Here is a 22,991-nt window from a genome sequence, read left to right as displayed (position 1 = left end):
TCGAGTATAAGATGCACTTGGATATTGCGACAATTTTTCGAAGAAAAAAGTGCGTCTTACAGTGCGTGAAATACGATAGGCTGACCGCCCAGGTCGACTTTGTCAAACCGCACCGGCACGGAACTTTGCGTAGTTTTCGACAGACGTGCTGCCCTACACACGTACTCCATTTTCCGATGGTTGTCTACCGGTGTTTGTACTTTGGCAAGCAAGAAAATAATAATAGTGTGTTGGTCCTGTTTGGACGCATTTGGTAATAACTTCGCCATAGTTCACATTTCTGCATTTACCGCACACACGTCGGAAAGGCATGATTGGCACACTAATATCTTGCCTACATGCCAATCTTATACAGGGTTTCTCTCCTATGGGTTGCCAGGCACATTTTCTGTGGTATTCTGGAAGATATTTGCAGTTTCGTTTTTGTAATGTGTAGCTGGGACCAGCCCAAACCAAGGCGTGATGAGCAGAATTTGTTTGGGCTGACTCTAGGTACAGGTCGCACAAACGAAACTGCAAATATATGCCGAAACACCAGTGGAAATGTGCCTCAAGGCTCTTAGCAGAGACACCCCGTGTACCCGCATCGGAGTCGTGCTAAGTTGCATATGCGCTGCAACAACGCCTTCAGATGGGAATTCTTTGATCGCCCCTTATAGTTAAAGGAAGAAATACCAACACAAATACATTTTCTAACGTACAGGGTGACGATTATTGAATTATATGAAATAAAATCGTCGTAACTTCTGGACGGTTTGCATTAAGGACGTTCAAACTGCACGGTTGGCCGTGGGGCATGATGGGAATTAGTATGTGTAGTATGGTTTGGTTTAGCGACGCAGTCCACTTTCATTTGGACGGATTCGTCAATAATCAAAACTGGCGCATTCAAGGGACTGAGAATCAGTGTTTCGCCGTCCAGAAGTCTCTTCACCCTAAGTAGGTGACTGTGTGCGATGTCCAGTGACGAGGTAATCGGTGCGATATTCCTTGACGGCACTGAGTGCTCGGTAGCTCAGATGGTAGAGCACTTGCCCGCGACAGGCAAAGTTCCCGAGTTTGAGTCTCGGCCCAGCACACAGTTTAAATCTGTCAGGAAGTTTCATATCAGTGCACACTCCACTGCAGAGTGAAAATCTCATTCCCGTTTACGTCATACTACCAATTTATGTATGTCCTAATTACTCTTGACCCGCCAGGGTAGCCGAGAGCGCTAATGCGTTATTTTGTGGACTCGGGTAGGCGCGCCGGCCCTGGATCGAATCCGCCCGCCGGATTAACGACGAGGGCCGGTCTGCTGTCAAGCCTGGATGTGGTTTTTGGGCGGTTTTCCACATCCCGCTAGGTGAATACCAGGCTGGTCCCCACGATCCGCCTCAGTTACACGACTCACAGATATTTGAACAGAACACGTTCGCGCCATTTCATGGCTTACACTAGACACGGACAGCTGGGGTACACACTACTTACGTCGCGGGGGGGGGGGGGGGGGGTTCGGAATGGCGACAGGAAGGGCAAGGGCATCCGGCCACCCTCTGAAACTAACACTGCCAAATCTACATCTACATCTACATCTACATTTATACTCCGCAAGCCACCCAACGGTGTGTGGCAGAGGGCACTTTACGTGCCACTGTCATTACCTCCCTTTCCTGTTCCAGTCGCAACCGAGCGAGTTGGCGCAGTGGTTAGACACTGGACTCGCATTCGAGAGGACGACGGTTCAATCCCGTCTCCGGCCATCCTGATTTAGGTTTTCCGTGATTTCCCTAAATCGCTTCAGGCAAATGCCGGGATGGTTCCTTTGAAAGGGCACGGCCGATTTCCTTCCTCATCCTTCCCTCACCCGAGCTTGCGCTCCGTCTCTAATGACCTCGTTGTCGACGGGACGTTAAACACTAATCTCCTCCTCCTCCTCCTCCTCCTCCTCCCTGTTCCAGTCGCGTATGGTTCGCGGGAAGAACGACTGTCTGAAAGCCTCCGTGCGCGCTCTAATCTCTCTAATTTTACATTCGTGATCTCCTCGGGAGGTATAAGTAGGGGGAAAGCAATATATTCGATACCTCATCCAGAAACGCACCCTCTCGAAACCTGGCGAGCAAGTTACACCGCGATGCAGAGCGCCTCTCTTGCAGAGTCTGCCACTTGAGTTTGCTAAACATCTCCGGAACGCTATCACGGTTACCAAATAACCCTGTGACGAAACGCGCCGCTTTTCTTTGGATCTTCTCTATCTCCTCCGTCAACCCGATCTGGTACGGCCGATCCCATGCTGACGCGGGACAAAGGCCCAAAGGAAGAAAAATTCGTTGAAGGTACAGTGATTTTCAATCACCAGTTTTCTCCTCCGATTGCGAAAACATTCTGTTGGCACTCACCTACATAGGGAGAAAAGATAATCACGATAAAATAACAGGAATCAAGGCTCGCACAGAAAAATATAAGCGCTCGTTTTTCCCGCGCTCCGTTCGGGAGCGGAAAGGTAGGGAGACAGATTGAAGGTGGTTCACTGAACCCTCTGCCAGGCACTTTAGTGTGAATAGCAAAGTAATTACGTAGATGTAGACTACATAATGGTACGAGGAAGGCTTTAGAAGATGATTTTATCCACATTATCGCAAGTGACCCGGACTTCGATAAAATGTGGTTCATGCAAGACAGAGCTCGACCCCATCGAACCAGGAGAGTATTTCATGTCCTGCAGGAGCACTTTGTGGACTGCATTCTGAACCTGGGGTACCCAGAGGCCACTGGCAAGGGCCTCGATTGGCCGCCATATTCTCCAGATCTGAACACATGCGACTCCCTTTTTTGGGCCTATACTAAGGAGAAGGTGTGCAGCAATAACCCGAAACCCATTGCTGAGCTGAAGACAGCCACTCACGACGTCATCATCGATGTTCCGATATTTCAGCGGGTCATGCAGAATTTCGCTATTCGTCTGCGCTACATCATCGCCAATGATGGCAAGCATATCGAACATGTCCTAACCTAAATGCAAATATCTGTAGTGACATATAATTGTTGAATTAAGTGTGTGCACGCCGTAGTTGATAACTAATTTACGCTTTTTTCATCATTGTTGTGGTCTTCAGCCATGAGACTGGTTTGATGCAGCACTCCATGCTACTCTATCCTGTGCAAGGTTCATCATCTCCCAGTACCTACTGCAACCTGTATCCTTCTGAATCTGCTTAGTGTCTTGGTCTCCCTCTACGATTTTTACCCTCCACGTTGCGCTCCAATGCTAAATTTGTGATTCCTTGATGCCTCAGAACATGTCCTACCAACCGGTCCCTTCTTCTTGTCAAGTTGTGCCACAAACGTCTCTTCTCCCCAATTCTATTCAATACCTCCTCATAAGTTATGTGATCTACCCATCTAATGTTCAGCACTCTTCTGTAGCACCACATTTCAAAAGCTTCTATTCTCTTCTTGTCTAAACTATTTATCGTCCACATTTCACTTCCATACATGGCTACACTCCATACAAATACTTTCAGAAAAGACTTCCTGACACTTAAATCTATACTCGATGTTAACAAATTTCTCTTCCTCAGAAACGCTTTCGTTGCCATTGCCAGTCTGCGTTTTATATCCTCTCTACTTCGACCATCATCAGTTATTTTGCTGCCCAAATAGCAAAACTCATTTACTACTTTAGTGTCTCATTTCCTAATCTAATTCTCTCAGCTTCACCCGACTTAATTCGACTGCATTCCATTATCCTCGTTTTGCTTTTGTTGATGTTCATCTTATATCCTCTTTTCAAGACACTTTCCATTCTGTTCAACTGCTCTTCCAAGTCCTTTGCTGTCTCTGACAGAATTACAATGTCATCGGCGAACCTCAAAGTTTTTATTTCTTCTCCATGGATTTTGAAATCTACTATAAATTTTTCTTTTGTTTCCTTTACTGCTTGCTCAATATACAAATTGAATAGCATCAGGGAGAGGCTACAACCCTCTCTCACTCCCTTCCCAACCACTGCTTCCCTTTCGTGCCCCTCGACTCTTATAACTGCCATCTGGTTTCTGTACAATTTGTAAATAGCCTTTCGCTCCCTGTATTTAATCCCTGCCACCTTTAGAATTTGAAAGAGAGTATTCCAATCAACATTGTCAAAAGCTTTCTCTAAGTCTACAAATGCTAGAAACGTAGGTTTGCCTTTCCTTAATCTCTCTTCTAAGATAAGTCGTAAGGTCTGTATTGCCTCATGTGTTCCAATATTTATACGGAATCCAAACTGATCTTCCCCGAGGTCGGCTTCTACCAGTTTTTCCATTCGTCTGTAAAGAATTCGTGTTAGTATATTGCAGCTGTGACTTATTAAACTGAGTGTATGGTAATTTTCACATCTGTCAACACCTGCCATCTTTGGGATTGGAATTATTACATTATTCTTGAAGTCTGAGGGTATTTCGCCTATCTCTTACATCTTGCTCACCAGATGGTAGAGTTTTGTCAGGACTGTCTCTCCCAGAGCCGTCAGTAGTTCTAATGGAATGTTGTCTACTCCCGGGGCCTTGTTTCGACTCAGGTCTTTCAGTGCTCTGTCAAACTCTTCACGCAGTATCATATCTCCCATTTCATCTTCATTTACATTCTCTTCCATCTCCATAATATTGTCCTCAAGTACATCGCCTTTGTATAGACCCTCTATATACTGCTTCCACCTTTCTGCTTACCCTTCTTTGCTTAGAACTGGGTTTCCATCTGAGCTCTTGATATTCATACAACTGGTTCTCTTCTCTCCAAAGGTCTCTTTAATTTTCCTGTAGGCAGTATCTATCTTACCCCGTTTTTTCATATGGTTCAGTAATTGTCACTGCGTTCTATTATTGAAAAATGTTGCTTGTTAGGTTGATCTTGTTATTTTTAAGCTGTCCGCATAAACTTGTTGTGAAATACGATACTGCGAATATACAGATGATAATAAGGATGGCAGAATAATGGTAGCAACACAGGTGTGCGACTTTGAAGGGAACTCACGACAGCGGCCTCCAGGTCGGACCCTCCGCGCTGCGTGGGATCCTTATGGCGCTTGCGGGCGTCCAGCAAGATGCCGTCTGGCACGGCGATGCCCTCCTTGTTGAGCCTGTTGAGCACCAGCCGGTCAGCCCGGAACGCCCCCGACGGAATCTTGCCGCCGGTGTGGGGCAGCACCTGCTCCCGGAAGATCTGCCGCTTCGTCTGCCAACAAGAATTTTGAAAATATGTATTACTTCGAGCATTGCGAGCGCTACGTGTAACATTATCGAGAAGGGAAGTTAGCAGATCGCGCGATACCCACTCGTCCTCTGTTGTAAGAAGCGGAAATGGAGGTCAAGGTTTAACGTCTCGTTGGCGACGAGATCATTAGAGACAGTGCACGGGCATGGACTGTGGCAGGAAATACAAACTGTGATTCAATCTTCGTAATGGAACGGCTGTTTGAACCGCCATCCTCGCGTATGCAAGTACATCATCTTAAACATGCGCCACCTCGCTCGGTATACTGGTCCATTGATAGTGACCGGGCCAAATATCTCACGAAATAAGCTTCAAACGAAAAAACTAAAAGAACGAAACTCATCCAGCTTGAAGGGGGAAACCAGATGGCGCTATGGTTGGCACGGCAGACGGCGCTGCCCTAGCTCAAACGGATATCAACTGCGTTTTTTAAAATAGGAACCCCGATTTTTTATTACATATTCGTGTAGTACGTAAAGAAATATGAATGTTTTAATTGGACCACTTTTTTCGCTTTGTAGTAGATGGCGATGTAATAGTCACAAACGTATAAGTACGTGGTATCACGTAACATATCACCAGTCCGGACGGTATTTGCTTCGTAATACATTACCCGTGTTTTTTTTTTTTTTTAATCTTATGGGGCTTAACTGCTAAGGTCATCAGTCCCTAAGCTTACACACTACTTGATCTAAATTATTCTAAGGACAAACACCCACACACCCATTCCCGAGGGAGGACTCGAACCTCTGCCGGGACCAGCCGCACAGCGCCCCAGGCCGCTCGGCTAAGCCCGCGCGGCATTACCCGTGTTAAAATGGACTGTTTACCAATTGCGGAAAAGGTCGATATCGTGTTGATGTATGGCTATTGTTATCAAAATGCCCAACGGGCGTGTGCTACGTATGCTGCTCGGTATCCTGGACGACATCATCAAAGAGTCGGGACCGTTCGCCCGATAGTTACGTTATTTAAGGAATCAGGAAGTGTTCAGCTACATGTGAATCGTCAACCACGACCTGCAACAAATGATGATGCCGAAGTAGGTATTTTAGCTGCTATCGCTGCTAATCCGCACACCAGTAGCAGAGAAATTTCGCGAGAATCGGTAATCTCTAAACCGTCGGTGTTGAGAATGCTACATCAACATCGATTGCACCCGTACCGTATTTCTATGCACCAAGAATTGCATGGCGATGACTTTGAACGTCGTGTACAGTTCTGCCACTGGGCACAAGAGAAATTACGGAACGATGACAGATTTTTTGCACGTGTTCTGTTTGGAGACGAAGCGCATTCACCAACAGCGGTAACGTAAACCGGCATAAAATGCACTATTGGGCAACGGAAAATCCGCGATAGCTGCGGCAAGTGGAACATCAGCGACCTTGGCTGGTTAATGTATGGTGCAGCATCATGGGAGGAAGTGTAATTGCCGGTCGCGGTGGTCTAGCGGTTCTAGGCGCTCAGTCCGGAACCGCATAACTGCTACGGCCGCAGGTTCGAATCCTGCCTCGGGCATGGACGTATGTGATGTCCTTAGGTTAGTTAGGTTTAAGTAGTTCTAAGTTCTAGGGGACTGATGACCACAGATGTTAAGTCCCATATTGCTCAGAGTCATTTGAACCATTTTTTGAAGTGTAATTGGCCCCCTTTTTATCTATGGCAATCTAAATGGTGCAATGTATGCTGATTTCCTACGTCATGTTCTACCGATGTTACTACAAGATGTTTCACTGCATGACAGAATGGCGATATACTTCCAACGTGATGGATGTCCGCCACATAGCTCGCGTGCAGTTGAAGCGGTATTGAATAGCATATTTCATGACAGGTGGATTGGTCGTCGAAGCACCATACCATGTCCCGCGCGTTCACCGGATCTGACGTCCCCGGATTTCTTTCTGTGGGGAAAGGTGAAGGATATTTGCTATCGTGATCCACCGACAACGCCTGACAACATGCGTCAGCGCATTGTCCGTGCATGTGCGAACATTACGGAAGGCGAACTACTCGCTGTTGACAGGAATGTCGTTACACGTATTGCCAAATGCATTGAGGTTGACGGACATCATTTTGAGCATTTATTGCATTAATGTGGTATTTACAGGTAATCACGCTGTAACAGCATGCGATCTCAGAAAGGTACATGTATCACATTGGAACAACCGAAATTAAATGTTGAGAGATACCTAGGTTCTGTATTTTAATTTAAAAAACCTAACTGTTACCAATTATTCGTCTAAAATTGTAAGCCATGTGTTTGTGACTATTACAGCGCCATCTATCACAAAGCTAAAAAAGTGGTCCAACTAAAGCGTTCATATTTCTTTACGTACTACACGAATATGTAATAAAAATGGGGGTTCCTATTTTAAAAAACGCAGTTGATATCCGTTTGACCTATGGCAGCGCCATCTAGCGGGCCAACCATAGAGCCATCTGGTTTGCCCCTTCAAGCTAGACAAGTTTCGTTCTTTGTAGTTTTTTGGTTTGACGCTTATTTCGTGAGATATTTGACCCGGTCACGATCAATGGACCACCCTGTATACTGAAGGAAGGTCATGACTTTGCGCTTTTGCAAATATGTGCTTTGTCCAATGAAAAGCGGATTATTTTCTAGTGCCAGTTTTTTCTCACAAACTGTTACATCCTATTTGTCTTTCACCACGGCTTAAATCGATGTTTCGTTTCTGAAATTAAGTTGTGAACTTACACATCATCCACAGTAAAGAGGGAGTGCACAAAATTCGTTGAATTGCTTATGTAGCGATCCAAATATTGCTGAGAAATCCGTTTCCTTGATTTCTTTTCGGCAAAGTTCAACAAATACGTCACCCTTTCTATACAAAACTTAATTTTTTTAATGTAAAGTGGACCACACTCTTTCGTCTGAAGTATTTATGGGACTTTTTGTAACGTCTAACACAGCCACATTTTGCGCATCGTTAATATTTACCTTTGCGGATGGAATTATGTCGTGTTTTTCATGTGAAACATCTTAGAGAGAAGTACGGTCATGACTGAATTCAAACATTCACATCTCAACGATTGAAAAGATATAGAGAAGACTCCTTCTAAACCTTCACCAGCGTAGGATAAGTTTCCCTTGTCAATAATTTTATGGAAACGTAATATTCCAGTTTACCTACGTGAACCAAACACTCACAACATTCCCACTTTAATAAACCATATAATCACAATTATTACGCCTATTAAGTTTATATTTGACTTCATTTCTAATGCAGTACGTATCAGTACAACTTTAAAAATAAGACTTGAAATTCGTCTTTGTGCATGGACAAGACCATTTCTTATTTACCTAACCAATAGGTACATGAGAATCCGTAAGAAATCAGCCATGCAAAGTATGGTAGATTTGATGTACGCAACTGCTAACATCTCATGATTTCTCACCGATTGCCTAATAAACATGTCGGTTTTTCTAGGTTTCAGGGATGTTGAAGGGTAAAAACAGGGATTCAGTCTCAAACGATACAGGTCAAATACAGGAGAAGGAAAAACATGGAAATTATTGGTATTGTAGTTGTAAACTGTCGTAGCTGTGTTGGGAAAGAACCTGAGCTCCAAGAGCTCATAAAAAGCATTGAAGTAGGAATAGTTACAGGCACTGATACCCGGCTAAAACCGAATCTTGTACCGAGAACACTAGGGTGTTCATTTCGGGGTGTTGTGTATGTTGCTGTTAGAAGTAGTTCATATTGTAGTAAAATTTAAGGACATAGTTGCTGCGAGTTAGTATCGGTAGAGATTACACTCACCAAACATGATTGATTAATAATTTGTTCCTTTTACCGACCCCCTGACTCACATGATGTAGTTGCTGAGGGTTCAAGAAAAATCTGAATCTCATTTCGAATAGGTATCCGGGTGATACACTTATAGTTGGAGGTGACTTCAATCTATCCTCGGTAAATTGGCAAAAATATATGTTTACATTCGGTGGTAGACATAAAATATCCTCCGAAAGTGTACTGCATGCATTGTCCGAAAATTATTTTTAGCAGTTAGCTCAGTAGGTCACATGAAGTGTCAATGATAGTGGTAGAATACTAGACCTCTTTTCAAAGTCTCGAACAAACAGAGAAAGTCATAGAAGATGCAAGGATTAGTGACCACAAGATCACTGTAGCAAGAATGAACACCGTAACATCCAAATCCACCAAAATAAACACAAAATATATCTACTTAAAAAGTAGATAAAATTCACATGACGCCATCATGCTGATGAAACAGCTCCATATTTAACAATCAACCATTCGCTCCGTATCTAAGGATGGAAAGTTCCACAGGTCATACCAATACACAAGAAGGGACATGGAAGACCGATATCACTGACATCAATTTGCAGTAAGATTTTGGAGCATATACTGTGTTAGGACATTATGGAAGAAAACGATCGAGTGACAAATTGAGCGCCGATTCAGAAACTGTAGTTCTTGTAAAACACAACTGACCCTTTATGCACACGAAGTAATGAGTGCTACCGACAGCGGATCTCGTTTACCATTTCGTAAAGTCATCGGAAGGTCAACACAAATGACAAAATGATTTAGACAAAATATCTGAATGTTGCAAAAAGTAACAATTTATCATGAGGAATAAAAAATGTGAGGTCCTCCATAAGAGTGCTAAAAAGAATCCACCACATTTCGGTTACACGATATATAAGACAACCTAGAGGTTGTCGATTCAACTAAATATCTAGGGATTAAAATTAAGAACAACTTAAATTGTAACCATCAGACAGGAAATGTTGTAGAGAAGGTGAACCAAAGACTGTGTTTTATTGGCAACATACTTAGAAGGTGCAACAAATGTACTAAAGGAACTACCTACGGTACGCTTTTCCGTCATCTGCTAGAGTATTGCTTGATCCTTACCAGATACGACTGACTGTGGACACCGAAAAGGTTCAGAGAAAGGCAGCTTGTTTTGTTTTATAGCGAAATACAGGAGAGACTGTCAAGGATATGATACGCGAGCTGGGGTGGCAATCATTAAAACATCGGCGTTTATCGTTGCGGCGAGATCTATCACAAAATGCGAAAATATTTTGTTGACTCCCACCTACATAGGGAGAAACAACCAACGTAATAAAACAAGAGAAATCCAAGGTCGCACCGAAAAATTTGAGTGTTCATTTTTCACACTTGCTATCCGAGAGTGGAACAGTTGAGAAATGCTCTGAAAGTTGTTCTGTAAACCTAAGCACACGGATGTGAGTTGCAGAGTACAGATGTGGATTTAGATGTGATAAGGTGGTAACTGCGCTGTAACAGCAGCCTCGCCACTGACATTAGCTGTTAGAATTTCACTATAGACATCAGCAAGTCTCATTCTATAAGACACATGATTTTCAACTGTTATCAAATGTTGATAAAAGAAGCACATCATTTTATTAAATACAATAAAACATTGTAGCTAATCCAATATTTCAAACAGATAAAACATTACGATTATTAACCACGCAGCAAAATACATCTTTGTGACCCATCATTTGTCTAAAATCTTGATTCATTATCTGGAACCCTTTCTGAAATATTAGTGGTGTCTGGATCAGCTGTGTAGACAAAAATGTCTGCCCGTGTAGGAAAAGAACGGTTGTTCTCTTATCCTCTTCCATTTAGAGAAATGGTTTAGGCGCAAATGCGCCTTTAATAACTGTATTGTCGAAGTGATGTAATGCCTTAAGCTACGCTAAACAAATAGTCGTTCTGCAAGCGTAACACAGACATGTCGTAACAGGTCTGTCAGCATTCGAACTGCCATTACATTGATGTATAAATTGTAGCACAAACAGTCGGAACAATGTTATTTGGGTTCGCATCGTTCAGTGATTACTGCCATCAATTTCATGAGGGTTAATAGAGTAATCAGTCTGACGATTCCGTGATAGTTTCTGGGTAGCATCCTTCTAGTGACAATCAGCTGCCCTTCTCGATCGATCTCAAACAAGCACTTGTCACTCATGTAAAAGCGTGCTCGGTTTCACTCCCCGAAAGAAAATGATAATGATCGCCTGTCAGCCAACTGTCGACGGTTTTGTAACAGGCTCAAGTGAAATTCCGGTCTGCAGCTGCATCAGCGGACGTAATTGTGCGACGTATCTTGAAGCATCAGCGTCTGATTGGCACTATTGAGGAGTTCCGGGTACGGTGGACGGAAGAGAGTTACGCCACGACAGATGCGCACCACGACCAGACGTAAACGTTTCGCAATCCAGTTCTCTCTGACGCCTCTTTCCCTTTCGCTCTAATTCTCCGCCAAACGCCAAATCATTGTTGCACGAGCCTCCGTCGCGGCTTGTAGTTTAATGGGCTTAACTGGGGGAAGTGTAGCTTAACCCGTAGCACAATACGAGTACAGCGGTAATAGTACATACTTTAGTAGTTGACATCATGGACTAATTCGAATAAAACATTTCATATTACATGTGTCGAATTTTTATTGACTCTTGAGATACAGCTTCTCTCTAGAAGTTATTATCTCACGTGTTGGTACTTCAGTTTCTATGGCTTTATTTATCGACTATAGCATTTGTTTTGAAATTCAAGTTGTGAAGGTATGTTTGAGTTTACATAACTGAATTTTTCAACTGGGATCGTCATTTTTAGACAGTTCTTCTGTATCCTTTAAGAATTCTGCACGTAGTCCTTCAACAGACACACACAGAATTTCAACACGTGTCTGAGTTCGACATATAAGAATATGGCAGGCATTAAGTACGTACGTATGCAAGGCCGCTACCCTTCTCATTTCCAGCGGATTTAGTACCTTCGAGAAGGAAATGAGAGTAAACTATTGGACTCATGTTGTTGAGTAATTGCAGATCGCCGAGTAATACAGTTTACTGATGAAGCTTCTTCCAGTTGTGGCGGTATCAATAACACTCGTAACCCACATTGGTGGTCTGATGAGAATATACATGTCTTTGTGTAAACACATTTTCAAGAAGGCTCCTCTGTACATGTGTGGTGTATCCTGACAATCAACTGAATGGACCTGGTGTGTTACCGCATTCTATCACAGGACCACGTTATACATACTTTCTTTAAAACGAACTTCTAGCATTATTGTAAAAAGTTCTTACGAGGATGAGTATGATCCTCCACCACGACGGAGCCCCTGCACATTAGAGTCCTCAAGTGACACATTGTCTAAACCTAAAATCCCCAGGAAGATGAATCGGCAGTAACTCTCATGTATTTTGGCCACCATGGTACCCGGAACTTGTCTTTTGATTAGTGCCTGTGGGGACCGTTGAAAGGGGAAGACTACATAGAAAAAGTAAATATAACAAAAGAACCTGGCCGAGCGGTTCTAGGCGCTACAGTCTGGAACCGCGTGACCGCTACGGTCGCAGGTTTGAATCCTGCCTCGGGCATGGATGTGTGTGATGTCCTTAGGTTAGTTAGGTTTAAGTAGTTCTAAGTTCTAGGGGACTGATGACCTCAGAAGTTAAGTCCCATAATGCTCAGAGCCATTTTTGAACAAAAGAACCGATTATTGGCAAACTGCCTAATTGCTTCTGTCTCGGGTTCTTCGGCCAACGTTCGTCTGATGATTTTACTGACGTTTCGCCAGCACGAGTGGCTAGCATTGTCTAAGCTTCACCCTCCATTGCCGGTGGTGAACTGGCAATGGAGGGTGAAGCTTTGACAATGCCAGCCACTCGTGCTGGCGAAACGTTAGTAAAATCGTCAGACGAACGTTGGCCGAAGAACCCGAGACAGAAGCAAATAGGCAGTTTGTCAACAACTGGCCACGAAAGCCTTAACAAAGTCGAACCGATTATTATTAGTCAATATAATCATCATCAGTGGTGTCCTAATAAAAAGACGCTAGGACAGTCTCAGAAAAAAATACGCGTTGCGTTTTCAAGAAAACTCGAAAGTGCGTTGAAGTCGGAGGTAGAATTCATGAAAATCAGCTTTTAACTTATGTGCCTTTGGTTAACACCTTCTATGAGTAATCGTTTTCGTTACATTCTAATCATTAAAATTTGTCGCTCGTTATATTGAATGTTTTATTCGATTTTATCTGTCCTACCAGCTCTAAAAATGCTTTCCCTCCTGAAGTACTCTGTTTACGAGCGTTAGCTCTCTCCTAAAGAAAAGGTCAATTACGGGTAATCACCTTAATCACTTACTATAATGTTATTTTTATGACAACTGTAACTGGACAAAAAATGGAAATGTTCTTTCTGGCTCGAGATTGTTAAAGTAACAAATATTTCAAATGGTTCAAATGGCTCTGAGCACTATGGGACTCAACATCTGTGGTCATCAGTCCCCTAGAACTTAGAACTACTTAAACCTAACTAACCTAAGGACATCACACACATCCATGCCCGAGGCAGGATTCGAACCTGCGACCGTAGCAGTCAAACAAATATTTCAAACTAGCTTACGTAATCACCGTTTAAATAGACCTCCTAAAAGAAGTATGGTGTTTATACGAATATTATATCAGCAGTACTGCCGTAATACACATACCTGTATAGCCGCGTGTTAGCATACCGCTTCCGGGGTTCGTTCAGACTTGCCGTCCCCAGATCGAAGACGTCCGTCGAATAACAAGTGCTGGTGTGCCGGCTAGCTTGGATGTGGCTTTTAGGTGATTTCCCACATGCAACTAGGTGAATACTGGGCTGTTAACCACGTCCCGCCTCAGTTCTACATTCGTAAAAATTTGGAAAGCGTTCGCACACTTGCACATGGATAACAATCACTCCACACAGACAGCTGGAGTACACAAATTCCCTCCTGGAGTTAAAGGGGGTGACTAAGAAGAGGGTATCTGGAAATATTCTAACATTATCAAGGCTAAATCTGATGATAACTATGCTGACCCCGTGTAGGTACGGGATAAACAACAGGAGTACTGCCATAATACACTTTTGACCGTAAAGTGAAGTTTAATCCGTTCCAGTAATCACAGAACAGGTACCGAATATATATTTTGCTTTATTTTAAAGCAGTTACAACTACTTTTCGAAATTTTTAATGCACAAGTGGAAAAACAGTGAACAATTAGAGCTTCGGAAAGCGTGATTTTCACAAGGGCAGCACTGGTCCCACATGCGACAGCCTTTTTGCTATTGTTTCACCAATGCTGTTTTCATAAGTGATTAACTATCGATTCGTATTACACTACCTATATTAATGGAATTGAAATAATCAGCAAATGTTTACTTCATTTTCTGTCTGATACTTAGAAACGTTGATGGTTCGTTTTTCTTGGTCTTCACTAGTGTCACACTGTTTTGCCTCAATCATATTACGATCAGTAGAGCTAAAATCAGTAACACTCCCAGCAAACACAATTAATTACACCGACTGACAGAGGTATAAGAAGATAGGAAAGACTATTACTCACATTTCCTGTTATTTATGACTTAGGGTGTGCTGTTTTTGACAAGCGCTATGACGTACAAGACCGTCGGAAATTTCATTAGTTGGCTGATCATCAAACTAAAATACACTTTCAATGAGACACATTTGTACCGCACTCCATAAAACGTCCTTGATCCACTATAGGGTCTAGGCAGTCACAATCATCCGTCGAAACGCCGTAAAAAGCAAAATACTGTCAGCCTAAAGCATTTGTGAAAAGCGGTAGAGCTGGCATAATTCATGGCAACGCGGAACAGTAAAAAACATCCTTTTGTGAACCGTGCATATGTTACCGAACATTTTTTTGTGTTAGGCGCTTATATGTTGGGTTTCGAAGGTCAGATGGGGCAACAGCCCGTCATCTATCTAGACGATTGACGGGACCCAACTAAACTTAGATGAAGTCGGACACCAGCTTAACGACTGTTAATCCGGCACGTAAACTTCATCCGCGGCTGACTCAATCTTTTTGCGCAAGGCAGCACGCTCCATGCTAAACTGTACGAATTGTCTATGGCGATGAAAACTCTTCTAGCATGCACAATCTGTTAGACACTTATTGTATTGTATAGTATTGAACTGGGGACCTAGAAACGACGGAGAGGCTGCATCCCCGCCGTAGCCCTCAGTGGTACACAACCTCACAACAGGCTACAGCAGTCCACTCACCCCACCGCCGCCTCACACCGAACCCAGGGTTACTGTGCCGTTCGGCTTCCAGTGGACCCACCCCCCCTCCCACACTCCGGGAACGACTCACACCAGACGAGTGTAACCCCAGTTTGCGTGGTAGAGTAATTATGGTGTACGCGTTACATGGAGACAGTGTTTGCGCAGCAATCGCCGACATAGTGTAACTGAGGGGAACCAGCCCGCATTTGCCAAGGCAATGGAAAACCACCTTAAAAACTATCCACAGACTGACCAGCACGCCGGACCTCGATACTAATCAGCCGGGCGGATTCGTGCTGGGGACCGGCACGCCTTCCGGCCCGGAAAGCGTTAGACCGCACGGCTAACCGGGTGAGCTTTTAGACACGTAACTCGTAATTGCATCTTTCTATTGACCACTGACCTCAAGCACTAAAGTAACTCAAAACGTCTGAGGTGTTACAGCAGTTCTCGTATTTCCAAGTCACGCTCGAATAGTTTTGTGCAGATTTTCTCCTGTGTACAGTTAAAATTCCGAGAGCGTCGTTCCTAAATGAGTCAAACAATGTATTGCTCCGTCCCACAGGTATCTCGCGGAAGTCCAGGAAGGTAAAATGAGAGAGATTCGATCTCAAACGTAGGCTTAAAAACAACAGTTCTTCGCCACTGAAACAGGAATAGGGTAAGTAACATTGGTGCACAAAGTAACCTCCGCCCAGTCGCTAACTTGCACTGCGGAATATAAATACATATGAGCACTGCGGAGTATAAATACAGATGAAATTTAATAACTAGCGGCCGAGAGAAAACTCCTATGAAACTCTTTCGAGCACAATATCGGACTGTGAGCGGGCAGACATCAGATCTTTCACTATGCTAACACTGTTGTTGTTGTGGTCTTCAGTCCTGAGACTGGTTTGATGCAGCTCTCCATGCTACTCTATCCTGTGCAAGCTTCTTCATCTCCCAGTACCTACTGCAACCTACATCCTTCTGAATCTGCTTAGTGTATTCATCTCTTGGTCCCCCTCTACGATTTTTACCCTCCACGCTGCCCTCCAATACTAAATTGGTGATCCCTTGATGCCTCAGAGCATGTCCTACCAACCGATCCCTTCTTCTAGTCAAGTTTTCTCTTCTCCACAGTTCTATTCAGTACCTCCTCATTAGTTATGTGATCTACCCATCTCATCTTCAGCATTCTTCTGTAGCACCACATTTCGAAAGCTTCTCTTCTTGTCCTAACTATTTATCGCCCGTGTCTCACTTCCATACATGGCTACACTCCATACAAATACTTTCAGAAAAGACTTCCTTTCACTTCAATCTATACTCGATGTTAACAAATTTCTCTTCTTCAGAAACGCTTTCCGTGCCATTGCCAGTCTACATTTTATATCCTCTCTACTTCGACCATCGCCAGCCGCGGTGGCCGAGCGGTTCTAGGCGCTTCAGTCTGGAACCGCGCGACTGCTACGGTAGCAGGTTCGAATCCTGCCTCGGGCATGGATGTGTGTGATGTCCTTAGGTTAGTTAGGTTTACGTATTTCTAAGTCTTAGGGGACTGATGACCTCAGATGTTAAGTCCCATAGTGATCAGTCATTTGAACTTCGACCATCATCAGTTATTTTGCTCCACAAATAGCAAAACTCCTTTACTACTTTAAGTGTCTCATTTCCTAATCTAATTCGCTCAGCATCAACCGACTTAATTCGACTACATTCCATTATCCTCGTTTTGCTTTTGTTGATGTTCATCTTATGTCCTCCTTTCAAAATACTGTCCATTGCGTTCAACTGCTCTTCCACGTCCTTTGCTGTCTCTGATAGAATTACAATGTCATCGGCAAACCTCAAAGTTTTTATTTATGCTAACACTAATACATGGTAAATGGATATACCGTGGTTGTAACAGTAGGGTCACTGAGAGCGACCAGAAAAGGGAATTCTGCAATATGTATGCCAGTAGCTACAGCCCCAAATCAGGATGGGATCCGTATAGTCCTGATAAGGAACATGAAGCATTTTTGTTTCGGTTAAGGAGATTGGCTGGTGAACATTTAACAAATTTTGCTTTGAAGAGTAAACAAAGATGAGACTGCGAAGATTACTATCTGTTTAGTCCTAGTAAGGAATATGAAGCATTTTGTTTAGTGTAAGGAGCCAAAGGCCTTGCCGCAGTGTTAACACCGGTTCCCATCAGATCATCAAAGTTAAGTGCTGTCGGGCTTGGTTACCACTTGGATGGGTGACGGTCGGGTCGACCGAGCGCTATTGACAAGCGGGCTGAACTCAACCCTTGAGCGGCCAATTGAGGAGCTACTCGATTGGGAAGTAACGGCTCCGGCCACGAAAACTGACACCGGCTGGGAGAGCAGTGTGCTGACTACATATCAGCATCCAGTGGCGCCTCTGGGCTGAGGATGACACAGTGGTCGGTCGGTACTGTTGGGCCTTCAAGGCCTGTTCGGACGGAATTAAGTTTTTTGGTCCATCAAGATTAACAGAATTTTGCTTCAAAGTGCAATCAGATACGACAGACACTCTTCGAGGAATGCGGGGAGAGGGAAATAGAGCTGCGCAGAAAATATTTCTGAGAGTGACGCAGAGCTGATCCTTGCTAATGAACTGGAGAACTCCCCATCACAATAAATACCGGAAGCCATGAAACCTATCCATGACTCCTATCACATGTCTGCATATGCACATACACTACTGCCCATTAAAATTGCTACACCACGAAGATGACGTGCTACAGACGCGAAATTTAACCGACAGGAAGAAGATGCTGTGATATGCAAATGATTAGCTTTTCAGAGCATTCACACAAGGTTGGCGCCGGTGGCGACACCTACAACGTGCTGACATGAGGAAAGTTTCCAACCGATTTCTCATATACAAACAGCAGTTGACCGGCGTTGCCTGGTGAAACGTTGTTGTGATGCCTCGTGTAAGGAGAAGAAATGCGTACCATCACGTTTCCGACTTTGATAATGGTCGGATTGTAGCCTATCACGATTGCGGTTTATTGTGTCGCGACATTGCTGCTCTTCTTGCTCGCGATCCAATGACTGTTAGCAGATTATGGAGTCGGTGGGTTAAGGAGGGTAATACGGAACGCCGTGCTGGATCCCAACAGCCTCGTATCACTAGCAGTCGAGATGACAGCCATCTTACCCGCATGGCTGTAACGGATCGTGCAGCCACGTCTCGATCCCTGAGTCAACACATGGGGACCTTTGCAAGACAATAAGCATCTGCACGAACAGTTCGGCGACGTTTGCAGCAGCATGGATTATCAGCTCGGAGACCATGGATGCGGTTACCATTGACGCAGCATCACAGACAGGAGCGCCTGCAATGGTGTACTCAACGACGAACCTGGGTTCACGAGTGGCAAAACGTCATTTTTTCGGATGAATCCAGATTCTGTTTACAGCATCATGATGGTCGCATCCGTGTTTGGCGACAACGCGATGAACGCACATTGGAAGCCTGTATTCGTCATCGCCATACTGGCGTAACACCTAGCGTGATGCTATGGGGTGCCACTGGTTACACGTCTCGGTCACCTCTTGTTCGCATTGACGGCACTTTGAACAGTGGACGTTACATTTCAGATGTGTTACGACCCGTGGCTGTACCCTTCATTCGATCCCTGCGAAACCCTACATTTCAGCTGGGTAATGCACGGCCGCATGTTGCAGGTCCTGTACGGGCCTTTCTAGATACAGAAAATTTTCGACTGCTGCCCTGAACAGCACATTCTCCAGATCTCTCACCAATTGAAAACGTCTGGTCAATGGTGGCCGAGCAACTGGCTCGTCACAATACGCCAGTCACTACTCTTGATGAACTGTGGTTATCGTGTTGAAGCTGCATGGGCAGCTGTACCTGTACACACCATCCAAGCTCTGTTTGACTCAATGCCCAGGCGTATCAAGACCGTTATTACGGCCAGAGGTGGTTGTTCTGGGTACTAATTTCTCAGGATCTATGCACCCAAATTGCGTGAAAGTGTAATCACATGTCAGTTCTAGTATAATATATTTGTCCAATGAATACCCGTTTATCATCTGCATTTCTTCTTGGTGTAGCTATTTTAATGGCCAGTAGTGTATAAAAAAAATTCAAGGTGGTTCGAGATCAGGATGTTAGGAATACATCGCAAAAATTACAGCCATTTGATGTGCATAGCCGTGTCGGAATCCGCGGCTCTGTTTTGGTACCCAAAAACCATGTTTATGGGGTGTTATCCGATACCGGATAAACAAGTTTGAAAAAGAGATGATGGCACTTCTTGAGAAATATCTAGCGAATACTTCGTTAAAGTCTGAGGAATCTGCTGCGCTTATTTATTGTCTAGATTTCATCTCACACCAGATATTAGGTACGTATTTTATGTGTACAAATACGTCAACTTTGCACCTACATATATCGCAAAAGGACAAAGATATCAAGAAATTTCTCACGGATGTTCGATGTCGGGGTCTTACCAACGTATTGTAAAAATTTCAACCGTTTTCTGTGTACATCCGTCTTGGAACGCGCGGCAAGGTTTTGGTACTCAAAAATCATATTTTTCGGGTTTTCTCAGGAACAACCCAAGAACTAAATGGTGCCTTCATAAGCCCCTTAAGGCACACCGTAGACCACAAATAATGCAAAAAGAACTAATCGATTTGCTCCATTTGTCTGAGCTGGAGGAAGTGTGTGACATTTAAACTTTGAACCTGTAGTTTATGGGAAGGTTACAGTAAGACGTTCCTTCTGTTTGGTACAAAAATGGTCTTTAGCCCGGAGGCTTTCCAAAACACTTGACCCTACATTGCTATCACCTATAGAACCCGAGGCATGAATCCTGGAAAAAATACCCTTTTTATGCGCGGCGTTTTGGAACATAGTAGGTAGCGCATGCTGTTGGATGCGTACCGATTATTATGCAACAGATTTTTAAAACATCGTTATATGCAGAAAAACATATTTTAACAGAAGTAGACGTGGTTTTGAAAAGGAAATTGCGCAAGGACTTTAGCTGGATTGCTATAAGGCCACTACTTCAGAAACTCAAATACAAACATGGGAATGAAATTTCCTGGCAGATTAAAACTGTGTGCTGGACCGAGACTCGAGCTCGGGACCTTTGCCTTTCGCGGGCAAGTGCTCTACAGTCTGAGCTACCCAAGCACGACTCACGCCCCGTCCTGACAGCTTTACTTCTGCCAGTATCTCATCTCCTACCTTCCAAACTTTACAGAAGCTCTCCTGCGAACCCTGCAGAGCTAGCACTCCTGGAAGAAAGGATATGCGGAGACATGGCTTAGACACAGCCTGGGGCATGTTTCCAGAAGGAGATTTTCACTCTGTAGCGGAGTGTACGCTGATACGAAACTTCCTGGAAGATTGAAACTGTGTGCCGGAGCCGGCCGAGGTGGCCGAGCGGTTCTAGGCGCTACAGTCTGGAACCACGCGACCGCTATGGTCGCAGGTTCGAATCCTGCCTCGGGCACGGATTTGTGTGATGTCCTTAAGTTAGTTAGGTTTAAGTAGTTCTAAGTGCTAGGGGACTGATGACCCCAGATGTTAAGTCCCATAGTACTCAGAGGTATTTGAACCATTTGTGTGCCGGACCGAGACTCGAACTCGGGACCTTTGCCTGAGGTAGGAGACGAGATACTGGCAGAAGTGAAGCTGTGAGGACGGAGCGTGAGTCGTGCTTGGGTAGCTCAGACTGTAGAGCACTTGCACGCGAAAGGCAAAGGTCCCGAGTTCGAATCTCGGTCCGGCACACAGTTTTAATCTGCCAGGAAGTTTCACATCAGCGCACAGTCCGCTGCAGAGTGAAATCTCATTCTGGATACATGGGAATGGTTTGACACATTTCACGTTAGACTATAGCGCCAATTTGGTGGTCTGTTATTTTCCACGGACAATGGAAATGAGGTTGGAAACGAAAAAATAGACATTCTGTTTGCGTAACCTGCTTCGGAAAGTAATAAATGTAACGATAAGAGAATAGGGAGATGAGACCGATGATGTAATGCGGGCCGATTACGGCAGTACGCGGACACAGCGTTGAGGCACGACGTCGTACAACACCTGGCGTATCGTAACCGCAACGAACCTGTTTTGGCGCGAATAAATACTGGCCGTTCGGTCAGGCTGGGCGTACGTCAAAGGATCGAGTCATCGACTCGTCAACTGTTATGCAGTCGCCTCCGCTGTGTCACCCTGATAGGAGCGCTTGCCAAGGAGTCCAGCCGTTGCCTGATGGACCGAGGGTCGAACTGAGTCCCTATTAGCCACAGACCCACTGGGGCGCTCGCCAGCAGCAGTCGCCGCCAGTCCAGGGTTCGCTCCCTAGACGTCACTTGCCGTGGCCGGGCGATATTCTACGTTCCGCGCTGACTGGGCCGTACCGGGCCTGACACTGCTGGGTCACAACTGGGACCGTTGACTACACAAGATAGTGCCACTCCTCGGCAGTGGTAATCGTAGCAGTGGTCAGAGTCTTAGTAAAACACTTCACTGGAGGTGCCCGCGGGTCGAGGCCCTCCTTCCAGCAGCACCTGCTGAGTTGTGCTAGAACTGAACGAGCTCCTCGTCCAAGCCTTGAAGGCCCAAAAGATGTCGACTGACCGCCGTGTCATCCTCTGTCTCCTGGCCTAACGCGGATGTGGTACGGGGGTATGTGGCCAGCACACAACACTCCCGGCCATTTTGCAGGCTTTCCACAGCATGGAGCGGCTAATACTCAGTCGTTACGGCAAGAAAGGAAGACTGAATTGATTGTTGGTGTTAATAACGATCATCCTCCTTTACCTCCTCTGCATTACTGCACATAACGTGTCACTGAGCAAATTTGTTCTGTGCATGCAGAACATGTGAGGGACCTAGTTGTTTCCACTGCACTGTGTGGAATACGACGGTTCTGTTATAGTTCACTAACCTGCTACCTTCAAGTTGATGCCTCCAGCCCAGAAAACAGCACGCAGGTCGTAGGTTCTGTATCTCGAGGCTGAAACTGACTTTTAGCGAGGTTCTGTTCTGAAATAATGTATCACTTCTTTGGGGTGCCACTCGCGTATTTTAATATAGCCTCACGAGAAGACTACATGATCTTAATACAACACCTTTTGATACAGTAAAGTACATTATCAAACACAATGTTTACGAAAATGTATCTTTGCACTATTTGTGGCACGTGTCTGTGCCTCATGACTAACGGAGTGAATCTTTTAATACTGAATACTGGCAAACACATCCTGCGACACCGAGCGAGGTGGCGCAGTGGTTAGCACACTGGACTCGCATTCGGGAGGACGACGGTTCAATCCCGTCTCCGGCCATCCTGATTTAGGTTTTCCGTGATTTCCCTAAATCGCTTCAGGCAAATGCCGGGATGGTTCCTTTGAAAGGGCACGGCCGATTTCCTTCCCCATCCTTCCCTAACAAGAGCTTGCGCTCCGTCTCTAATGACCTCGTTGTCGACGGGACGTTAAGCACTAATATCCTCCTCCACATCCTGCGACAGACAACATGTCTGTTCTTCTCGACTGCCTAATCCTGAGTGACGAACAGCCCGAGCCGGCCGAGGTGGCCGAGCGGTTCTAGGCGCTACAGTCAGGAACCACGCGACCGCTACGGTCGCAGGTTCGAATCCTGCCTCGGGCATGGGTGTGTGTGATG

At 44.8% G+C, this 22,991-nt stretch overlaps 1 protein-coding gene across 1 annotated transcript in view; it reads right to left on the bottom strand.

The window, feature by feature from the left end:
• Window positions 1-22,991, bottom strand: part of LOC124555893 — a 354,617-nt gene that overhangs the window by 136,433 nt on the left and 195,193 nt on the right. The window contains exon 2 of the mRNA XM_047129952.1: window positions 4,993-5,193. Within this exon, the coding sequence (XP_046985908.1) occupies window positions 4,993-5,193 (201 nt within the window). The remainder of the gene's footprint in view (window positions 1-4,992; window positions 5,194-22,991) is intronic.

The sequence above is a fragment of the Schistocerca americana genome, chromosome X (genome assembly GCF_021461395.2).
Source record: "Schistocerca americana isolate TAMUIC-IGC-003095 chromosome X, iqSchAmer2.1, whole genome shotgun sequence".
NCBI classification, from domain to species: Eukaryota; Metazoa; Arthropoda; class Insecta; order Orthoptera; family Acrididae; genus Schistocerca; species Schistocerca americana.
Note: the sequence above shows the minus strand (reverse complement) of the source record. Positions and strands in the feature narration are given on the sequence as shown.